We start from the raw sequence: 21,122 nt of genomic DNA on the forward strand, positions 1-21,122 counted from the left end.
GACTACTCACACTGCAACCACAAGGCCGGCTTCACATCTGGGGCCAGCCAGTGACAGAGGCCCTCAGAGGCACACTGCCAGCAGCTCATAATGCCATTGCCTTGACTCTAATTTGACAGAGTTCATTTAAGACAGGGTCTGCAGACCTTTAGGGGAAGTTAGACAAGAGCCTATGATGAGAGATTGTCTACTTTTTTCAGCAGAACTAAGTGACTAATATGTGACAAAAACACAACATTAATCCAAATGTGATCCGTCTCACCACACGTCATTCAACATGCAGAACAGTGACTGAATAAAATCCTTACAAAACATGGAAACTAAATAAATGAAATATTCATAATTGAAAAGTTTGCTATCATGTTCAATACCAAAATAACTGACAGTTCTTTAAAAATCAATAATAGACTTATCATTTTGCAATATAAAGGGAGCACTTCTAATGTTACAGGTGTCTTTAACACTGACAGCTATGTTAGGCCACTTGGGAATATCATTTTGTAAAGTAATATAAAGGCATATTCTTCATATTCATGACTTGTTCCCAATAACTGCCTTAGATCAGTGTCTCTCTTCCGGTTATTGCAGTCTTTCTTCTGTGGCAAACTCTGGCGTTTTGGACACAAAAAGTGAAACGTAACATTAGGCAGCAGGCTGATGGTGGAAAATGAAATGATGTCACTCTTTAACATTGACGACCTCCTACCTGCTGCTTCATTTCTCTTGCAGATAATCTTCGTAAGCTTAAACATTTTGGTCAAAATGTTTTTTTGTTCTTTTTTCTGTTCACCTGTTCCACTGGGCCTGAGTCTGGACAACAGTTTCAGTTTCAGATGCTTCTGTCTGCTACTAAAATGCTTTTTGGAGGAGGAGAGCTTGTTAGGAGAGAAGATGAAAGCCTGCCGCTTATATTGTTTTATTGCAGTGAAGCATTTGGTCCTTAATGCACTTACCCCCCTTTGAAGGCACACACTTTTGTGTGCCTCACCTTCCATTATTCTACATCTAAAAATTGAATTTAGACCTTCAGTCCATGATTCATTCTCTGATGGCTGCTTGATAACATGTTAATTACCTGTTGCTTATCTTGGGAAACATGCCTCGCACAGATACAAGCTCTCTGAGTTATTGACATGTCTTCCATTGTTGCACTGGGAGTCCCACTGGTCAGAGTGTGGGAACCCCAGCCCTGCCTGAGCCACATGGCTTTGTTATGCTAATCTCTCAGTATAAAATGAGGAGCAGCCCCTCCAGGGGCATCAGAGCTACCACTGCAGTCCACGCTTACTTCACCTGCACAGACATGGCTCCTTGCTCATCCAACTACTCCTCTATTCACCACATCAGGATCTCTGAGAAAGACAACATCAAAGTAAGTACTGCCGTTGAATTTAAGGGCTTTGCATCAGCTTTTATGGTTAAATTGTGCACATTTTTGTTGATTTAAATTGTGTTTTTTGTTGATTTCAATCATGAGCTTACCTATCTGTCTCTTCTTCCACAGTTGAGAAAACCTTTTGTGGAGAAAATGCGCAGAGATCGCATCAACAGCTGCATCGAGCAACTCAAGATCATCCTGGAGAAGGAGTTCCACCAGCAGGAGCCCAACTCCAAGCTGGAGAAAGCCGACATCCTGGAGATGACTGTGAGCTTCCTGAGGCAGCAGCTGCAGTCGGGCCTCTGTAAAAGCGAATACAACCAAGGCTTCTCTAACTGCTGGAGGGACTCTGTGCACTTCCTCTCTGCTGGATCCAACACAGAGGCCTCTGTCACTCCTCTGCAGGTCCTCCAGCAGCAGGAGCAGAAGCTTCATCAGGCCCAGAGAGCAAGCAGTTCCTCCCCAGTCTGCTCCACCCTCAGACCCACCACCCTGCAGGACAGCAGCAGCAGCAGAGGCCCTGTTTGGAGGCCTTGGTAGAGGCTTTGACACACAGACACTCTGAGACCTGAGGGGACTCTCCCTCACTATGTAGGAAATATATTTCCAGCCAGCTCATTCATGATGGGTTTCCTTATTGTCTCGTCACATTGATGGACAAGTAGTAAACGTGAAGGCTCTCACTTATTTGAAGGTTGTCGTGCTTTAACTTTGATTCACATTTGATGTTTGCCTTTCCTTTGAGTTTAAAGCTGGAGGTTGATTTTGATTGATGACGGTTTTGTCAGATCTTGTGAAATGACTGTTTACTCCAGTGGAGTTTATCTGTGGACTTGATGTAACGGTATCTGCCGTACTGTGTTATACTGACAGCTACTGTTGAGAATATTTCTCTTCTGGTTTGAATGCCAAATTGTATGTATGTGGATGATGATGATGGTGTGTATGTTGTAAATGGATGTTCATGTTAACATTTTTGTTGCTATCCCATTTAAGCTCTTAAAATGCAATTCTAACACTATGACAATTAAAAATAAAAAGATACAATCAATAAAAAAACACTGATTCCACTTTTTTTTTTAATTAACCAAGCATAACTATTCATATTGTTATTTGGAAATGTGAAGTAATGTCTCTTTATGAGGATAACTTTCCTTTTTTTAATTAAATAAAATGTTCATACCATTTTGGATCCTTTTCATGATAAACTTCTTTATAAACTATGACAATGTTAAGGGGGGGGGATCAGTATCTGTGGCTGTTGCAGGTAATAAACCCGTCCGATTACATACCTGTCTGTCTGTGTCTGTCTACTGCTCGTCATTAGAGTCTACCTCAAGCTACTGGCTCAACAGCCGTGGGCACTAACAATAGCCACGTGCTTTTTTACGGTCATTATGATGTGTTTACGTTCATTATTCTATATTTGGGGGAGGGGGTTGGAGGGAGGCTTGTTTGCCGACTTAGCGACTCTCTTGCTGGATTCAGTGTCTTTTGGAGCTCGTGCTGCCAACTGCTTTCTTTGGACAAGAGTTGTCAACACTGGGCTGGTTTTAGACTGGATACTCCGAATACATGTTACTCTTGTTGGTGTCTCCAATGTCTTACTTACCTATTTCCAATAAACAGCATGTTTTCACATCAATAAAGGAACATCTATCTACATACTGCTTTACAAAATAATAAACATCATACACAAACGACCTGCATTTAGTTAAATACTTTTTCCTTTATTAAAGGCAAATAAGTCACAACAGACAAGTTCAGTAAACCACTTATAATTTGACATACATTTTAAACTTGAGAACAAGTTAATAAATATTATTTTCAGTTACATAAAGGAACCAAACCGTAATAATAACCTCACTGTGAGGCATAAGGACACTGTAATATTGTTTCACGAAAAGAAGCAGTGTTGCTCATGTGACGTGAAAGATCGACAGTATGCATTTGTGATTAAGAGCAAAGAATCCCTCTTACGTATCTTTCATCAATATGATGAAACATTAAAAACACTCATGAGAGAACCGGCTGGAAAAATGTTTTCCTACATAGTGAGGGACAGTCCCCTCAGGCCTGAATGTCAGACATGCGTTCATCGCATACTTTTTCCTTTTACATTTGGTAAATACTGCAGCTGTCCTTACAAAGTACGTATTGATTGCATACATTATGCATTCAATGGGAACATGCTTCTTTGTCATAATATTACATGTTTGACCCTCTTGCTCATATATCTGCTCAGTAGCAGGTTGTTGCTCAGAATAGCCTGAAGAGCATGCTGGATGCACACTGCAAAATGTGAATGGCTGAAGTAAGACATTCTGGTATATTTGGCATACTGCATATGACATGCAACGCATTTGGACATACAAAATCTGTTTCTGGCATAATAAATAGTATGGTAGTATCGGTATTGGAATGCACGGAGAGTCTCTACCAAGGCCTCCACACGGGGCCTCTGCTGCTGCTGCTGCTGTCCTGCAGCGTTGTGGGCCTGGGAGTGGAGCAAACTGGGGAATAGCTGCTGGCTCTCTGGGCCTGATGGAGCTGCTGGAGACCCTGCAGAGGAGTCACAGAGAAGCCTTGGTTGTATTCGCTTTTACAGAGGCCCGACTGCAGCTGCTGCCTCAGGAAGCTCACAGTCATCTCCAGGATGTCGGCTTTCTCCAGCTTGGAGTTGGGCTCCTGCTGGTGGAACTCCTTCTCCAGGATGATCTTGAGTTGCTCGATGCAGCTGTTGATGCGATCTCTGCGCCTTTTCTCCACAAAAGGTTTTCTCAACTGTGGAAAAGGAGACAAGTAAGTTAGCACATAATTCAAATCAGCAATAACCAATCAGACATTTCTTCTGCACAAGCTGATGCAAAGCCTTTCAAATCTAGTACTTACTTTGATGTTGTTTTTCTCAGAGATCCTGATGTGGTGAATAGAGGAGTAGTTGGAAGAGCAGGGAGCCATGTTCGTGGAGGTGAGGTTAGCAGCTTCTTCAGGCTGAAACTGAAAGCTCTGACCTCTCAGGAGGAGCCACTCTTCATTTTATAGTGAGCTATTAGCATAACAAAGCCAGGAAGGGCTGGGATTTGTTACAATAGGACACACATCAATAACTCGGAGGTGAAGCAATCACAGGCTGACCATTGGAGATAAACCATTCCCAAGATGTATATCAGACTGAGAATGATGTGCTGTCAGTCTCTGGTCAGGAGCTGTTGCTTATCTCACACTGCAGTCACACAGGGGAACACAGGCAGCATCTCCTCATGTTAATAATTAAATAGGATTAAATGCATTGCTGGTTTCCAGGGTAAAGGTATTGAAAGTAGGCATGCTATTATTGATTGTATTGGCCGTGTGAAACTAAGACATTTCTTCAATTTAATACAGTATTTTGGATATTTAGGACTTTTGCTCATTTTGTCGCTTCAACGTGTTCGCAAAAGGTCAAAAAACCTCATCAATATACATCTCCTATATTTCAGTCTATATCCACAATTTTACACAAACTAATAATGATGCGAGGACTTTTATGATAATTGCAATATTACTTAATTATGCCAAACAGACTCAGTGTAATGGCATCTAGTATGTTGTCTTGTAGACTGTGATTTGTTGTTCACAGTTTTTGTTTGTATTGTATTTGGTGTCCTGTTGTAGTCTCTCGGTAGAACATTCTGATCACTGTATCTGTACTACTGTATTGGTCACACAAACTGACCAAAAGTCTGAAAGATGGTTCAAGCTTTTAATATCCAGATAAAAAACACATGTTTTTAATATTGAGTTATGGTGAATATCATTTTTTTCAAAATGAAATGGATGGAGAAGCTTGTCAAAAGAATTCCTGAGATCTTCCCCACAGCACACTGCTCTGGTCCTTGGTGTGCTGACACTAAAACTCCTGCTTGTTCACCCATGGCACACTTCTATTGTTGACCGAGGGTATTAAGCCGCCAGTGGACAGGGAGACTGTGGGAAAACCAAGCTTGGACTCTACTCACACATCTAATGGTCAATAGCCCTGACCTCCCAGCCACAAAAGGCCCTTTCATGTCTCCTCTCAAACAACAGCTAACAGCAGCACTGTGTGTGTGTGTGTGTGTGTGTGTGTGTGTGTGTGTGTGTGTGTGTGTGTGTGTGTGTGTGTGTGTGTGTGTGTGTGTGTGTGTGTGTGTGTGTGTGTGTGTGCCTTTATTTGATATGCACTGAGAGTTTACGTCATGCAGTACTGAAACTTTTCTTTCTGTGACCAGCTGCCACTTCCTTCAAATATGATCATGTCACTTGCTTTATCGACCTTAACTGACATTTATGAATTAAAAAAGCATTATATGTCTTTAAAAAAGAAAAATCTCAAAACAACAGTCAGACTATCTTTTTTTCAGTAGATATTCTTGTTGAAGATTTGATTTCAGGATTTTGATTGATGACCTTTTTTTGTTTTTAACCATTTATTTTCAGTTTCAAATATTCTGTAAACAAATGAGACTTCCTCAGAAACATTAAATGGTGCCATACTTGTGGACATTTTCTTCAGGCTTTTTTTCTTGAAACAAAAATCACATTTCAAGCATCAGTGCCCCCAAATAAATAAATGTATTTATTTATTGTAATTTCTTATTATAATGATTGTGTCTGACTGTGTGCTTGATTAAGATTATTATTTACTTGTCACATAATGTTTGGTTTATGAATCAATGCAAGGAAATGAGAATTGCCATACTATTTAAATGCCAGAAAAATAATTAGTATGTCGCAATACATAGTTTTGACACAGCAGACATTCTGATATGTAACAGAATTAACAATAAAGTTAATGATGGATAAATGATATTGCCTCAGGGTCAGGGTCCTGTACTTATACAACAGTGTCCCCGTTAGGAGACATTGAACATGAGAAACAATAACAGCATGCAGGTTTCTGATGATCTGTGTGCAGTTTGTGTGGAGGTGTATATAAGTATTCTGGCTAGTGTTTCCTTCTGAAACTAGGATCACGAGGTTCACATGCACAATCCATCACTGTCACACTGTCATGACTTTCTGGGACACTTGAAAAGAACAGAGACATTATTAATGTTAAGTTACATCTGTGTCAAAATGTCTGCTGTGGAAAAGGCTTATTGAATCCCTGACGCTTTTTAATTTGATTGTCTGTTGTGTAGCACAGTGTTATCTATGAAGGCAAATCAGTGTCCAATGTGAGAGCCCAAATGAGATGCCAGATGAGTTGTGTTTAGTGGCGGAGTGAAAACCATCTCTATTGCGCCACCTAGCGTCTGTATCGGGAGTGATACCCGGCCCTAGATTCAGCTGAACAAATGACTGGAACTATAATAAGTAATCAAAATACGAATTTATTGTGATTAAACAATTCATGGATGCCCAAAGATACATTAACATGTTCATCAGTTTTTATCAAACCTAGCATTAGTAGCTCCAAGATAAGTTAAGGTAGATCTTACCAACGCAGACACAAAGATAAGGTTTATCAAGGTGTTTTCTGTTCCCCTACACTGACCAGTCAAGTACAATTATTTATACACGTACAGTTCATGTTTTAAACTCAGTTGTTAAATCATTTTAAAAGAGACACTCAACCTGTGTTGTTCCAGTTATTATACCTGGTATCATCATACAATTCATCTATTTTCATCAACTGAAATAAATACAATCCTCATTGTTTGCTCATGGTATACATTTGAATACAGTTCTGGAAATGGGTAGGAGTGTTCAATTGCGGCCTCAGGGCAATAATATAAATTTTGGGCAGGAAGTATCCCCCGAGGAAGGCCACGACACTGAGGAGTATGGCGAACACGTGCGCAGCCATAGTGAACGGATCTCTGCTGATGAGGTAGAGGGTGAAGAAGCTCATCCAGGAGATCATGTACACCATGAGGCTGAAGGTCACACTCTTGGCCTCGTTGTAGTTGGCCGGAAGGTCTTTGCCCATGTAGCTGAAAGAGAAGCAGAGGACGCTGAGCAGTGCTACAAAGGCGAGCTCAAGGTTTGCACCAGGTCCGAGGGTGTTACTGCACTCTAACACAATGCTGTCCTTGTAAAAGTCAAGATCCTGAGAGGGCTTGGGAGTGTTAACGGCCACACGGATTACCGAAATGAGCAAGACGGTGGCTGACACTAGGAAAATGGTAAACTCTGGTCCGTGGTTTTTGGCCCACTTGTCATAGGCTGGCGGCAGCTTGGATGCAAATTTAAAAATGCAGACGACCTGGAGGGAGCGGACGGTGATGGAGGCCAGGCACACAGTGAAGCTGAAGATGAATAGAAGCTGCTTGAGGATACAGGCCAGAGGAGACGGCCGGCCAAAATGGCACAAAGAGCTCATGGCAGCAGCAGTCAGGGCTGCCAGCATAAGGAGGCAGGTGCGGCCTCCGGCAGACTTGGCCACAGGCGTGTTCAGGTTGAGCAGTAGGATTATTGCGGAGCTGGAGGTCATGAGAAGACAGGTGGCCAGAAAGAAGAGCAGGGCAATGGAGAGGGGGGCGTCCCAGGGGAGCAGCAGGACAGTCCTCTTCAGACACTGCTCGCTGGCAGCGGGAGCCCACTCCTCCAGCAGACACGGCTGGCATGTGGTGGAGTCTGAGGAAGAGAGACAGCTTAGATGTGAAGGCTGGGCGGTTGTTTTTTGTCCAATGTGTCAAGATTCAAAATTGGTGAGTCATCAAGAAAACATGTTGTGGTCTAGAGCAGAACATTGTTTTAGCCTTTGTTGTTAGGCAAAATGCCCCTTTTCAAAAAGGGACTTTGCTTCCCGTTAGCACCTTCGTCAGGACATAGCATGAGCAATCAGCGCCACCTGCTGGACAACCTTGCACACAACAGCTGACAAATACTGCTGTATTGGAGTAATACTAGGGAACATTGCATTGTATTATGCATTATGACTTTATAGTCACCAGATTAGTCGTTTCCTGACTGTTGTCCAGTGGGATCTCTTTCATGCTCTCAGTCTTGCTCTTAAATTATATTTTTGGATATCTCTCTGTTTTGCTTACTTTCATCACATGCCTGACACATTCAATCCACTATTGATGCTTGATTAGGTTGTATAATGAATTGCTAAATTCTGAATGGCCGACTGGTGAGATTATAATAATCTTAATCTGTACAAATTAATTTGTCACTTTGTCAGTCAGTCTTTCACAGAGCAAAGATCTCATCTAAGAAATACATTTACATTGTCTCTCTGTTTTTGACTTTTTTTTGTGTGTTTCAATGTTACCGCTTATGTTGAGGAAAGTAGCAAAGGGGCAGGCCTGGCAGTCGAAGCAGCAGCTGTGTGGTCCTGTCGGCAGCTTCTTGTGGCCTCTGGGGCAAGGCTTAGAGCAGATGGACACTGGCACCTAGACCGAAACAACAGGGTTCACCCAAGATCATATGTAACTTTGATTTACTCGGACAGAGTCAACATTTTCAATTTGTAAGGCTGATTATTATTACTGTTCAAAATATATTAACAGGCAGCTGACAAACACTTTATTGTAGGTTGGGGAAATGTGTTCAGGTCTCCTCGAAATGAGAAAAAATATTTCTTTATTATGTTTTTCATATTTCTTACTGATAGTTGCTGATAATTCACTGAATTATATAAAACTAACTGAAGAGTTTTAAGTTTTACATATAAACACTTTAATCAAAGATACTCAAATAGGTCGTACTGATTTCGAGTCTCCCGTGTCGTGCCACTCAATTTGATCAGCATCAACTGTGAGCGTAATGGGATTCGGGCTGAAGGAGCCCACCTCTCTGATTGACCAGTCAGTCCCCCTCCAAACCCAGGAAATGATGTCATATCCTGTGGGTGGGTCACCATGAATGTCGAAGTACAAAGAAGTGTTGCCCACAGAGAATTGTACCTCCTTAAGCCACGAGAGCAGCTAAGGTGGAGATGAAGGAGGAAACATCAGTACCAAACAAACAAAGTGGGTTTGAGAGATTTTTCTGCTTTGCAAAAACAAATAATTTACATCTGCTCACCTCCCATGGATACACCCTCATCCTTTGGCACGCTCCAGAATCACAACCAAGTGCTTTGTGCAGCGCATGAGCCACAGCATACACGGCCTGATACACATTTAAGGAGGAGGTGAGGTCATATTTCTCCAGAGAAAACCTCAGCCTGGCGAGGCTGTACAGATCTTCGCTCTGTAGACAGTCATTGCCTGGGCTCACGCTAACATTGGATACTTCTTGGGTGTCAGTGTATTGCATTGAAGCCTCAAGTACTTTTCGCTCAAACTCCTCAAAACCAGATATGGCTGCATATTTGATGGATACGCCGATCACAGTGCCAATGGTGTGGATCCCAGGTATCCCTGAAATGACACTAGACGCTGACCAGTCCTCCGTCCCAATCCACACCTTACCTGTCACGTTCTTCTCAATGACAAACGGCATGAAGTCCTTGAGTTTTAACTTGCTGGAGAAGACCACAATGGTGTTGACTCTGGTCCTCTGTATGCTTTCCACAATGTCCCTCATGGTCTGGATTGTGTCATCTCTGTACACGGGGATGACTCCTTGGTAGGCGATGCAGATGCCGTGGTGCGTTGCTTGCTTGGACAGGCTTTGCATGCCCTCCCGGCCATAGGCGTTGTCACTGCCTATGAGAGCGACCCAGGTCCAGTTGAAACGTACTAGAAGATGGAGCATAGCTGCCACCTGGTTCTTGTCACTTGGAATTGTGCGGAAAAAGGCTGGATAGAGGGGCTTGTTGCCCAGCATTTCATTTGATGCTTCATACGAGATCTAAAAGAAAGCGACAGCCTGTAAGGAATGATTCTGCATTGTATGGATGCCTTCTCATGTCATGTGGAATATGCAATAATTCAAGGGCCATGGTCAAAACTTTCCAGGTAATAACTTACTTGTGGTACAAGATAGGCCCCCAGTAAAGCAGCGGGGGCGAACGTTTTGCTGCTGCTGTCTGGTCCAATCACAGCCACTGTCCTTTTCATGTTGTAGTCCGTGTCTCCCTCTGTCTCAGATGAGGGGCTCTGAAGCTGCTGCTCCACCAGGTCCAGTGTGGCCATGATCCCGGCAGATACCGAGCAGATGTCGTACATCTGGTAGCCCAGCTTCACCCCTGGTAAAAGAGACTGCGGTCCGGTGCTGTTGTTGATTTCTTCCACAGCAAATCTCATGGCTTGCAAAAGGTGAAATCCGTGTTGGTTGGGTTTACCGCTATACAAAGGGTAACATGGTAAAGAGGAAATTAATTAACACATATCAAGTAAAACTGAAATTTTTATAGAAAGCAAACATTTGGTTGATTTTATCCCCAGACCACCAGTGAGAGACTTTTGATCAGTGGAGTTGGAAGTTTGCTGTCGAGTAAAACATTAAAACTCACTCATTGCATCGACTCAAAGCAGGCAAAACAGCACTTGGTTCATCCGAGTCATGGAGAGGAAAGAGTCCAGCCAGTAAGAAGTCGCCTTGGAGCTGCATCCCCTGTCCCTGAGAGATGTAATCCAGTTCTCCATCAGCCAACTGAAGAATCAGCCAGCCTAAGGAAAGAAGCACAGCACCACACAGATCCATACTTCACCTCTCACACACACTGCTGCTGGGAAAGCTGAGATCACGGCCTGTTTTTAAAAGTAAGTGGTAGGGGGAGGGATGATCCCGTTTGCATCTTTCCGGGGAGTGTTAGTCGAGCCAAGAGTATTTACATGTCAGATTTGTTTGTGTGACTGTAGAGTTTCCCTCCCATTAAAATGAATCGCATGCATGTAATAAGGCATTCAAAGTGACATACAACTGTACACCAGAACAAACACAGTCACAGTTTGTGGCTCAGTACAGATGTATTTATCATCTCAAGTTGATTTTTCTTTTGTCTTTTGGGAACGTTCCTTCAAAATATGAACCGTAACTGTTATGATTTCATTTGTTTGAGCAGTCATTCCCAAAGACTGGGCTGCCATAGGTGGGTCTTAAACCCAATTACAATTGGAGATTTAAATAGGGTGAAAAAATACATTTGCAGAATTTCTTCCATAGTCTTTTTTATCATTTATATCTACAGTACACCTTTGAGCATGAGTGAGCCTGAAAGTTGTTTTGATAAAATGAGCTTACATTGAGTCTAATATGAAAGGCAAGCTGAAAACAAGAGGCTGTTAACTCCACCAAAATATATTTATTTGGTCTCAATAATAAAGTCTTAAACATCTGAATTGGTTTTAAAAAACACATGCATAAAACAACGTGACTTATCAAACATCTCTTTGAAACAGCTAGTTTACCTATTTAAGATAAGGCGGAAATGGCAGTGAAAAAGGAGAAGTACGTTCATTCACGCACACTTTGGCTGCTCTCCAGACTTATAGATAAGGCGTTATGAACTGGTTGGTTTGTCATTTATAAAAAGTGGGTCCCTGGAATACATCTTGACTAATATACTGAATGCTCAAATGATTGCTGAGTGTTTAAAGTTATCTATGTATTCTTACTGATGAACATCCACAGCAATCACTCAGTTATTTTCTGTGAATGGAAGATTTAAATCCCTGAATTATTACCAAAATTTACCCAAATTAGACAGTATAAGAAAATGAATTCAGTTTCATTTGTGAATTATCTTTTTTATACATAATGTTCATGATAGTTGGGATTTCCTGAACACTGACTTTACTGAAGTGGTACACATATAAGGGAAGACATGCAGCCTGGATTAGTTAGGAATTTATAAATCTCTTTGGGCAGAGAAAGCATAAACTCAATTCCACTGACACCACACTGATTGATAAAGATCGACAGTTAAGCAATATAAGCAAGACCATGAGCCCTAAAGCTAAATCCACTTACTAAAAACAATGTCCATAACAATTTAGAAATATTCTAAACAAATCTAAAACACAATCAGAACTAATACGAGTCTGTCACATCATTTTGAGAATAATCAATTAAGAGTCAACAATACACTACTGCATGACTCTTTATCTATTGCCCAAGCATTCGACCAGCATCTTTCATCAGTTGGCTCTACCTTACCACCTGACATCGTCAATATTCTACACAGTTCTGCGGAAACTATTAATGCAGTGAGTGTTAGCAAAGGTGCTGGACTAGATGGTGTTTAATACAGATTTATTACATTTGCTTCCCTTATGTTCAGACTTGCTAATTTCTTTGACCTGTCCCGAGTTGCTATTTGGAAACCAAAGCAGTGTGTTGTTGTACAGGGGGTAAGTTTGAGGAGGTGTTCCACAGGGTTCTACTTTTTGACCTATTCTTTTTCTATTTTTGTCAATAAATCCCATTCATTTGCTATAACTACGCTGTTCATTTATATGCAGATGATACAGTGATATACCCATCTAAACTTAAATTACTTCAAATCCAAACTACCCTACAATCTGATTTTAACTCTACACAAAACTGTCTCTCATCTAGCATATTCTTTGGTTCATGATACTAAATCCTACACCATGGTCGCTGGTACTTAACTGATCTTAAATCCTATTAGTAATTAATAGTTATTTGGTTTTTTTCCTCTAACAATGGTACTTTTCCTAATAGAATGTATTCATTAAATGAAAGGGCCTATGGCTTGACACTGATCATATCTTACATAAAATGAACACTGGTATCGGAAAAAAATACACAGAAAAAACTAATGTTTTCTAACTTGTGGTCTCCCACACTGACATGGGGAGAACATGCAAACTTCAGACAAACTCCGGCCGTCTTACCCAGGAACTGAACCTCAGCCACTTTTGTTGTGAGGCGATGGTGTTAGCCACCACATCACTGTGCAGCCCTCGGTGATTTTAAGGACAAACAATTTATTTTATGAGCGAACAACATTAAATGATTAATAACTTTATTAGTAACTTTCATTGCTTTTATGTTGTTGATATCACATTTTGAGTTAAACATTCTTTTTTACAAAAACAGCTGTTGGCCTTGAAAGCATTTTAAAAAACATTAGCAGCTTAAGTAAAACCAATTTTAAGTAAAACCAATTTTAGCAGTATAAGCACAGGAATTAAATCTGTTTAACTTGTGATATTCCTTTCATGACAAGTCAAAAGGTCTGCTGTTGATGCTAGCAGGGCTTACTGGAAACTCTAACAGAGCCTTCATGAATTAATGTCATGAGTTATATATATGTATTTTAGATGTTTCGATTTTAAGTTAAAATGTCTGTCATGAGAAAGGTTTGTGCAGGTGCACCTGAATTTGCATTTTGGTTGACATTTGAGGCTCATTTTGTTAAACACACCTGCTGTACTAACATACAATTTGCCTGTTGATTACCTGTGTGCAGGACCCAAACCCATTGTTTTGACAGGATTATTGTGCATTTTGTCAACCACAGTATCACAGAGGCAAATGGACATGTACAATTTCCATGTCTGTACAAACAAAAAGATTTGAGTGAAACAATTTGCACTGTGTCAGCTTTCCTATTTTCAACAGAAAAAGTATTTAGTAATAGCTTTTATGAAACTTTATAAATTTATATTTAAACATGCAAGTCAGGCAGCTGCTTTAATTGATTTCTTCAGAAAGTTTTTACATAATAATGATGTAACTGCTGTACCTAACTCTCCTATAGAAATAGCTGAAACAGTAAATTCTTAACATGCAGTTAAGTGATTGGTGTAAGAGTCAATTTATTTAAAAATCATAGTTCGTTCAATTAAAATCTACATAGAAAAAGACCCATTAATACAAAATAATAGCTTTCGGAATGGCTGTTACTTTGTCTTAGATTGGATTTCATGATATCAGACCGCTATTATTTTGAAACTGATAATGGCTAGAAAATGTATCTGTCAGCAAGGCAAACAAATATGCAAATATGAACTCTACAAATTACTTTTTTTCACAGAAGAAATTTTTGTTACTCATTACAGGAGAGCCACAGGTGTAATCATTGACATTAATGAGCCATGTCAGTGAGCCAGCATGCACAGTACCATGACGCTGGGACATCTGCAGTGGAATGTAAATCTGTTGTTAAAATCCAGTTAAATGTGTGCCATAGAGATTATCTTTCTATTTAGCAATTAATGTTTTAAATGTTATGTGATTATTATTATTATTTACTCATTATTATCTATGCTACCATTTTCACACAAAAACAGAAAAAGAAGCTTAAATATGTTCCAGTTTCCAGATAAATGACTTAACTATTATGTAACTTAAAGTTTTCTTAGTCCTCCAACTGTCAGGATGTACTTATTATTTATAAAGAGAGTGAATCATTAGGATTTGTGATAATCCTACAGTATGTTCTTAAATATTATTCAGTGATTCAAGAAGAAATACTGAATTCATTCATGGTCAATGATCCAAAGGGCAGTCTCTGTGCTGCTGACAGTTTATACTCATTCTAAATCTCACAATTGGTTCATCAATCAAAAATATTTCTCTTTTCATCAGCGTTTTTACAAGTTATAATTCATTATTTCAACTAAAAAATCAATTCCTTACTTTGTTTTTAAAAACACTGTTAAGATAAATTAAACCATCACATTATTAATTAAGAAGAGAAAAAACTAAACAAAAAAACAATAACCAAAGAAAAAACAAAATATATTCGATATACCCCCCAGGTTTTATATTTAGTTTATTATCAAATTATTTGAATCAGTTTGTCTGTGTTTCTAAAAACAATATCAACAAACATTTTCAGCAGCTATAAACATCTTCTGAAACTACGTTACCAAAGAGTAAAGTTAAAAAACAGAATATAAAATAAATAAATAAGAAGAATACAAATAAAGAAAGGACATGAAAAGTTTCGATTGTTCAGAGGGGTCATCTAACAACTGTTATTGTTTTATTAATCTGAAAGACCATATTTTTACATTAGATTATAATCTAATCTATAAAAAAAGATTTATAGTCATTTATTACCATCCTTCTCTCTGTGTGTGAAATTTGGTCATTAAGAAAATTAGATTAACAATAACATGGAGGGGGGCCGTGTCGGAACCACGCATGCTGACTACGGGGGTTCCACAAGGTTCAGTTCTGGGCCCCCTTCTCTTCTCGCTCTACACAACATCTCTGGGTTCTGTTATTCGCTCGCATGACTTCTCTTGCCATTGTTATGCCGATGACACCCAGCTGGTCTTGTCATTTCCTCCCGGTGACACCCAAGTGGAGGCACGCATTGCTGCGTGCTTGGCTGACATCTCGAGGTGGATGGCGACACACCACCTGAAGCTCAACCTGGACAAAACCGAGCTACTGTTCCTCCCGGGGAAGGGCTGCCTGCACCGAGACCTGTCCATCACCATTGATGATGCCGTGGTGACGCCAACTCGGACTGTGAGGAATCTGGGTGTGACCCTGGACGACCAACTGTCGTTCTCAGCAAACATTGCATCGGTCACAGGCTCCTGCAGATTCCTCCTCTACAACATCAGGAGGATTCTCCCCTTCCTCCTGAGGAGACGGTGCAGGTGCTCATACAGGCTCTGGTCATCTCCCGCCTGGACTACTGCAACTCACTACTGGAGCCCCGGCGTCGGCCATCAGACCTCTGGAGCTCGTCCAGAAAGCTGCAGCTCGTCTGGTGTTCAATGACCCAAGTTCTCCCACACAACTCCCCTTCTCCGTTCTCTACACTGGCTCCCTGTAGGAGCATCCAGTTACAGACTCTGGTGCTAGCCTACAGGGCAGTGAGAGGAACAGCTCCTTCCTATCTCCAGGCCTTGGTCAAGCCCCCCCCCCCCACCACCACTCCTCTCTGCTGCCTCGGGGTGACTGGTTGCCCCGTCGCTCAGAGGTCCCTGCGGCCGATCCACCCGGTCACAGCTTCTTTCTGTCCTGGCCCCTCAGTGGAGGAATGAACTCCCCACTGACCTCAGGACAGCAGAGTCGCTGCCCATCTTTAGGAGCAGGCTGAAAACTCACCTCTTCAAGAAGTACTACCCTGAGCCTTCCTCGTAGCACTTATTGCATTCGTATTAGCTGTTGCACTTACTGTATTCATATCAGTTCGCTGCACTTATTGAATTTGTATTTGTTTACTGCACTTATCCTATTCGTAGTAGTTTGTAGCACTTGTTATATTCGTATTAGTCTGTTGCAATTATTGTTTTCGTAGTAATTTGCCTCTGCACTATACTTTTGCTCTGGTTTATGCTTTAAGATGCTTGTTTAAGAAAGGAGATGCACTTATGACTTCTGGTGACTAGTAGTTCTCTTGAATACCTATGTTGAATACACTTCCTGTAAGTCTCTTTGGATAAAAGCGTCTGCTAAATGACTGTAATATAATGTAATGTAATAAAACCCAAAGACTGTGTTGAAATATACTTAAAGGTCAATATACGAGATTCAGAGCATAAATAAGGCAGCAAAGAACTTTTAATATGCAAAGATATAGTGGTTTAATGTCTACCTGAGCAGAGAGATGTGTGTTACCAGAGCATCTCCTTGCTTGGTAGACATAGGCATGTTTTCAGTGTACGTCCCTGTGTGAGCATCATTACATTTTTCTAATTTGTATCCTCCAGACTAAACAGATATCTCATGAGACATCAAACATTTACACAGACAATCAAAATAATATTACATAACAAATTAAAATAGATTAAACTAAATGAACAAAAAATGATTATAACATGAATAAATCATAAATAAATAAATAAAAAAGAATATTGCTAGTAATCAAGACCTTCTATTGGTCAGATCATTTTCTAGTAATATCTAGAGATATATAGAGATCATATTTGGATTTTATTAATGTGAGTGATCAACATGAAGATTAGTTTCATTATAGTAGCATGTGAAGATGGGTGTAGGCTCTCTAATTCATTGTACCACGTTGTTACCATTATCATGACTCTCTTTGTATGTTCATGAAAATAAATCAGTTCACATTTGTGAATATTGATGAAGAGCCCAGAAGCCTTTGACAGGAGTTTAATATTCTGCATGGCAACAAGAATTCACAGGTCTTTATGAAAACAGCCAACATGTCTGCAGTCAAAATAACAGTAAGATACAATACGATACTTTACTTAAGACAGAGTAACTGATGAGCCTTTATAACAATACGATACTTTACTTAAGACAGAGTAACTGATGAGTCCTCACACTCTACAGTCTAGATCTCCTCCCTGGGTTCAGCATGGGTCTTCATCTCATCTATAACATGAGTCTTCCTCTATAACATGAGTCTTCCTCTATAACATGGGTCTTCATTTATAACATGAGTCTTCATCTATCTATAACATGAGTCTTCATCTATAACATGAGTCTTCATCTATAACATGGGTCTTCATCTATAACATGGGTCTTCCTCTATAACATGAGTCTTCCTCTATAACATGGTCTTCCTCTATAACATGAGTCTTCATCTATAACATGGTCTTCCTCTATAACATGGTCTTCCTCTATAACATGAGTCTTCCTCTATAACATGAGTCTTCCTCTATAACTTCCTCTATAACATGAGTCTTCATCTATAACATGGTCTTCATCTATAACATGAGTCTTCATCTATAACATGGTCTTCATCTATAACATGAGTCTTCCTCTATAACATGAGTCTTCCTCTATAACATGAGTCTTCCTCTATAACATGGTCTTCCTCTATAACATGAGTCTTCCTCTATAACATGAGTCTTCCTCTATAACATGAGTCTTCCTCTATAACATGAGTCTTCATCTATAACATGAGTCTTCCTCTATAACATGAGTCTTCCTCTATAACATGAGTCTTCCTCTATAACATGAGTCTTCCTCTATAACATGAGTCTTCCTCTATAACATGAGTCTTCCTCTATAACATGGTCTTCCTCTATAACATGTCTTCCTCTATAACATGGTCTTCCTCTATAACATGAGTCTTCCTCTATATAACATGGTCTTCCTCTATAACATGGTCTTCCTTCTCTATAACATGAGTCTTCCTCTATAACATGGTCTTCCTCTATAACATGAGTCTTCCTCTATAACATGGGTCTTCCTCTATAACATGGTCTTCCTCTATAACATGAGTCTTCCTCTATAACATGGTCTTCCTCTATAACATGAGTCTTCCTCTATAACATGAGTCTTCCTCTATAACATGGTCTTCCTCTATAACATGGTCTTCCTCTATAACATGAGTCTTCATCTATAACATGATAACATGTCTTCCTCTATAACATGAGTCTTCCTCTATAACATGGTCTTCCTCTATAACATGAGTCTTCCTCTATAACATGAGTCTTCCTCTATAACATGAGTCTTCCTCTATAACATGGTCTTCCTCTATAACATGAGTCTTCCTCTATAACATGAGTCTTCCTCTATAACATGAGTCTTCCTCTATAACATGAGTCTTCATCTATAGGTCTTCCTCTATAACATGAGTCTTCCTCTATAACATGGTCTTCCTCTATAACATGAGTCTTCCTCTATAACATGAGTCTTCCTCTATAACATGGTCTTCATCTATAACATGGTCTTCCTCTATAACATGGTCTTCCTCTATAACATGAGTCTTCCTCTATAACATGAGTCTTCATCTATAACATGGTCTTCCTCTATAACATGAGTCTTCCTCTATAACATGAGTCTTCCTCTATAACATGAGTCTTCCTCTATAACATGGTCTTCCTCTATAACATGAGTCTTCCTCTATAACATGAGTCTTCCTCTATAACATGAGTCTTCCTCTATAACATGAGTCTTCCTCTATAACATGGTCTTCCTCTATAACATGAGTCTTCCTCTATAACATGAGTCTTCCTCTATAACATGATAACATGGTCTTCCTCTATAACATGAGTCTTCCTCTATAACATGAGTCTTCCTCTATAATAACATGGTCTTCCTCTATAACATGTCTTCTCTATAACATGAGTCTTCCTCTATAACATGAGTCTTCCTCTATAACATGGTCTTCCTCTATAACATGGTCTTCCTCTATAACATGAAACATGAGTCTTCCTCTATAACATGAGTCTTCCTCTATAACATGAGTCTTCCTCTATAACATGGTCTTCCTCTATAACATGAGTCTTCCTCTATAACATGAGTCTTCATCTATAACATGGTCTTCCTCTATAACATGAGTCTATCTTCCTCTATAACATGGTCTTCCTCTATAACATGATAACATGTCTTCCTCTATAACATGGTCTTCCTCTATAACATGAGTCTTCCTCTATAACATGGTCTTCCTCTATAACATGAGTCTTCCTCTATAACATGGTCTTCCTCTATAACATGTCTTCCTCTATAACTATAACATGGTCTTCCTCTATAACATGAGTCTTCCTCTATAACATAGTCTTCCTCTATAACATGAGTCTTCCTCTATAACATGAGTCTTCCTCTATAACATGAACATGTCTTCCTCTATAACATGAGTCTTCCTCTATAACATGAGTCTTCCTCTATAACATGAGTCTTCCTCTATAACATGAGTCTTCCTCTATAACATGGTCTTCCTCTATAACATGGTCTTCCTCTATAACATGAGTCTTCCTCTATAACATGAGTCTTCCTCTATAACATGGTCTTCCTCTATAACATGGTCTTCCTCTATAACATGAGTCTTCCTCTATAACATGAGTCTTCCTCTATAACATGAGTCTTCCTCTATAACATGAGTCTTCCTCTATAACATGGTCTTCCTCTATAACATGTCTTCCTCTATAACATGAGTCTTCCTCTATAACATGAGTCTTCCTCTATAACATGAGTCTTCCTCTATAACATGGTCTTCCTCTATAACATGGTCTTCCTCTATAACATGGTCTTCCTCTATAACATGAGTCTTCCTCTATAACATGGTCTTCCTCTATAACATGAGTCTTCCTCTATAACATGGTCTTCCTCTATAACATGAGTCTCTATAACATGAGTCTTCCTCTATAACATGAGTCTTCCTCTATAACATGACTTCCTCTATAACATGGTCTTCCTCTATAACATGAGTCTTCCTCTATAACATGAGTCTTCCTCTATAACATGAGTCTTCCTCTATAACATGAGTCTTCCTCTATAACATGAGTCTTCCTCTATAACATGGTCTTCCTCTATAACATGAGTCTTCCTCTATAACATGAGTCTTCATCTATAACATGGTCTTCCTCTATAACATGAGTCTTCCTCTCATGGTCTTCCTCTATAACATGAGTCTTCCTCTATAACATGAGTCTTCCTCTATAACATGAGTCTTCCTCTATAACATGAGTCTTCCTCTATAACATGAGTCTTCATCTATAACATGGTCTTCATCTATAACATGAGTCTTCCTCTATAACATGAGTCTTCCTCTATAACATGAGTCTTCCTCTATAACATGGTCATGAGTCTTCCTCATGGTCTTCCTCTATAACATGTCTTCCTCTATAACATGTCTTCCTCTATAACATGAGTCTTCCTCTATAACATGGTCTTCATCTATAACATGAGTCTTCCTCTATAACATGAGTCTTCCTCTATAACATGAGTCTTCCTCTATAACATGAGTCTTCCTCTATAACATGGTCTTCCTCTATAACATGAGTCTTCCTCTATAACATGAGTCTTCATCTATAACATGAGTCTTCCTCTATAACATGAGTCTTCCTCTATAACATGAGTCTTCCTCTATAACATGGTCTTCCTCTATAACATGGTCTTCCTCTATAACATGGGTCTTCCTCTATAACATGGTCTTCCTCTATAACATGAGTCTTCCTCTATAACATGAGTCTTCCTCTATAACATGAGTCTTCCTCTATAACATGAGTCTTCCTCTATAACATGA

General features: G+C 39.8%; 3 protein-coding genes across 3 annotated transcripts; 1 reads left to right on the forward strand and 2 right to left on the reverse strand.

Annotated features, from left to right (window-relative positions):
- Positions 1-1,303: 1,303 nt before the first annotated feature.
- On the forward strand, positions 1,304-1,918 carry her12 (hairy-related 12). The gene is made up of 2 exons (XM_054609990.1): positions 1,304-1,372; positions 1,505-1,918. Exons 1-2 carry the CDS (start codon positions 1,304-1,306, stop codon positions 1,916-1,918), a joined length of 483 nt encoding a protein of 160 aa, XP_054465965.1.
- A 1,896-nt stretch (positions 1,919-3,814) lies between these two features.
- LOC129100388 (transcription factor HES-5-like) lies at positions 3,815-4,339 on the reverse strand. Its single transcript, XM_054609998.1, has 2 exons — positions 4,271-4,339; positions 3,815-4,162 (listed from the first exon to the last, which is right to left on the reverse strand). Exons 1-2 carry the CDS (start codon positions 4,337-4,339, stop codon positions 3,815-3,817), a joined length of 417 nt encoding a protein of 138 aa, XP_054465973.1.
- Positions 4,340-7,055: 2,716 nt separating this feature from the next.
- Positions 7,056-12,410, reverse strand: LOC129099369 (taste receptor type 1 member 1). The gene is made up of 7 exons (XM_054608594.1): positions 12,401-12,410; positions 10,755-10,911; positions 10,270-10,585; positions 9,380-10,150; positions 9,061-9,279; positions 8,625-8,745; positions 7,056-7,981 (listed from the first exon to the last, which is right to left on the reverse strand). The coding sequence occupies exons 1-7, from the start codon at positions 12,408-12,410 to the stop codon at positions 7,056-7,058; spliced, it is 2,520 nt and encodes an 839-aa protein (XP_054464569.1).
- Positions 12,411-21,122: the final 8,712 nt, after the last annotated feature.

The sequence above is a fragment of the Anoplopoma fimbria genome, chromosome 12 (genome assembly GCF_027596085.1).
Source record: "Anoplopoma fimbria isolate UVic2021 breed Golden Eagle Sablefish chromosome 12, Afim_UVic_2022, whole genome shotgun sequence".
In the NCBI taxonomy this organism is placed as follows: Eukaryota; Metazoa; Chordata; class Actinopteri; order Perciformes; family Anoplopomatidae; genus Anoplopoma; species Anoplopoma fimbria.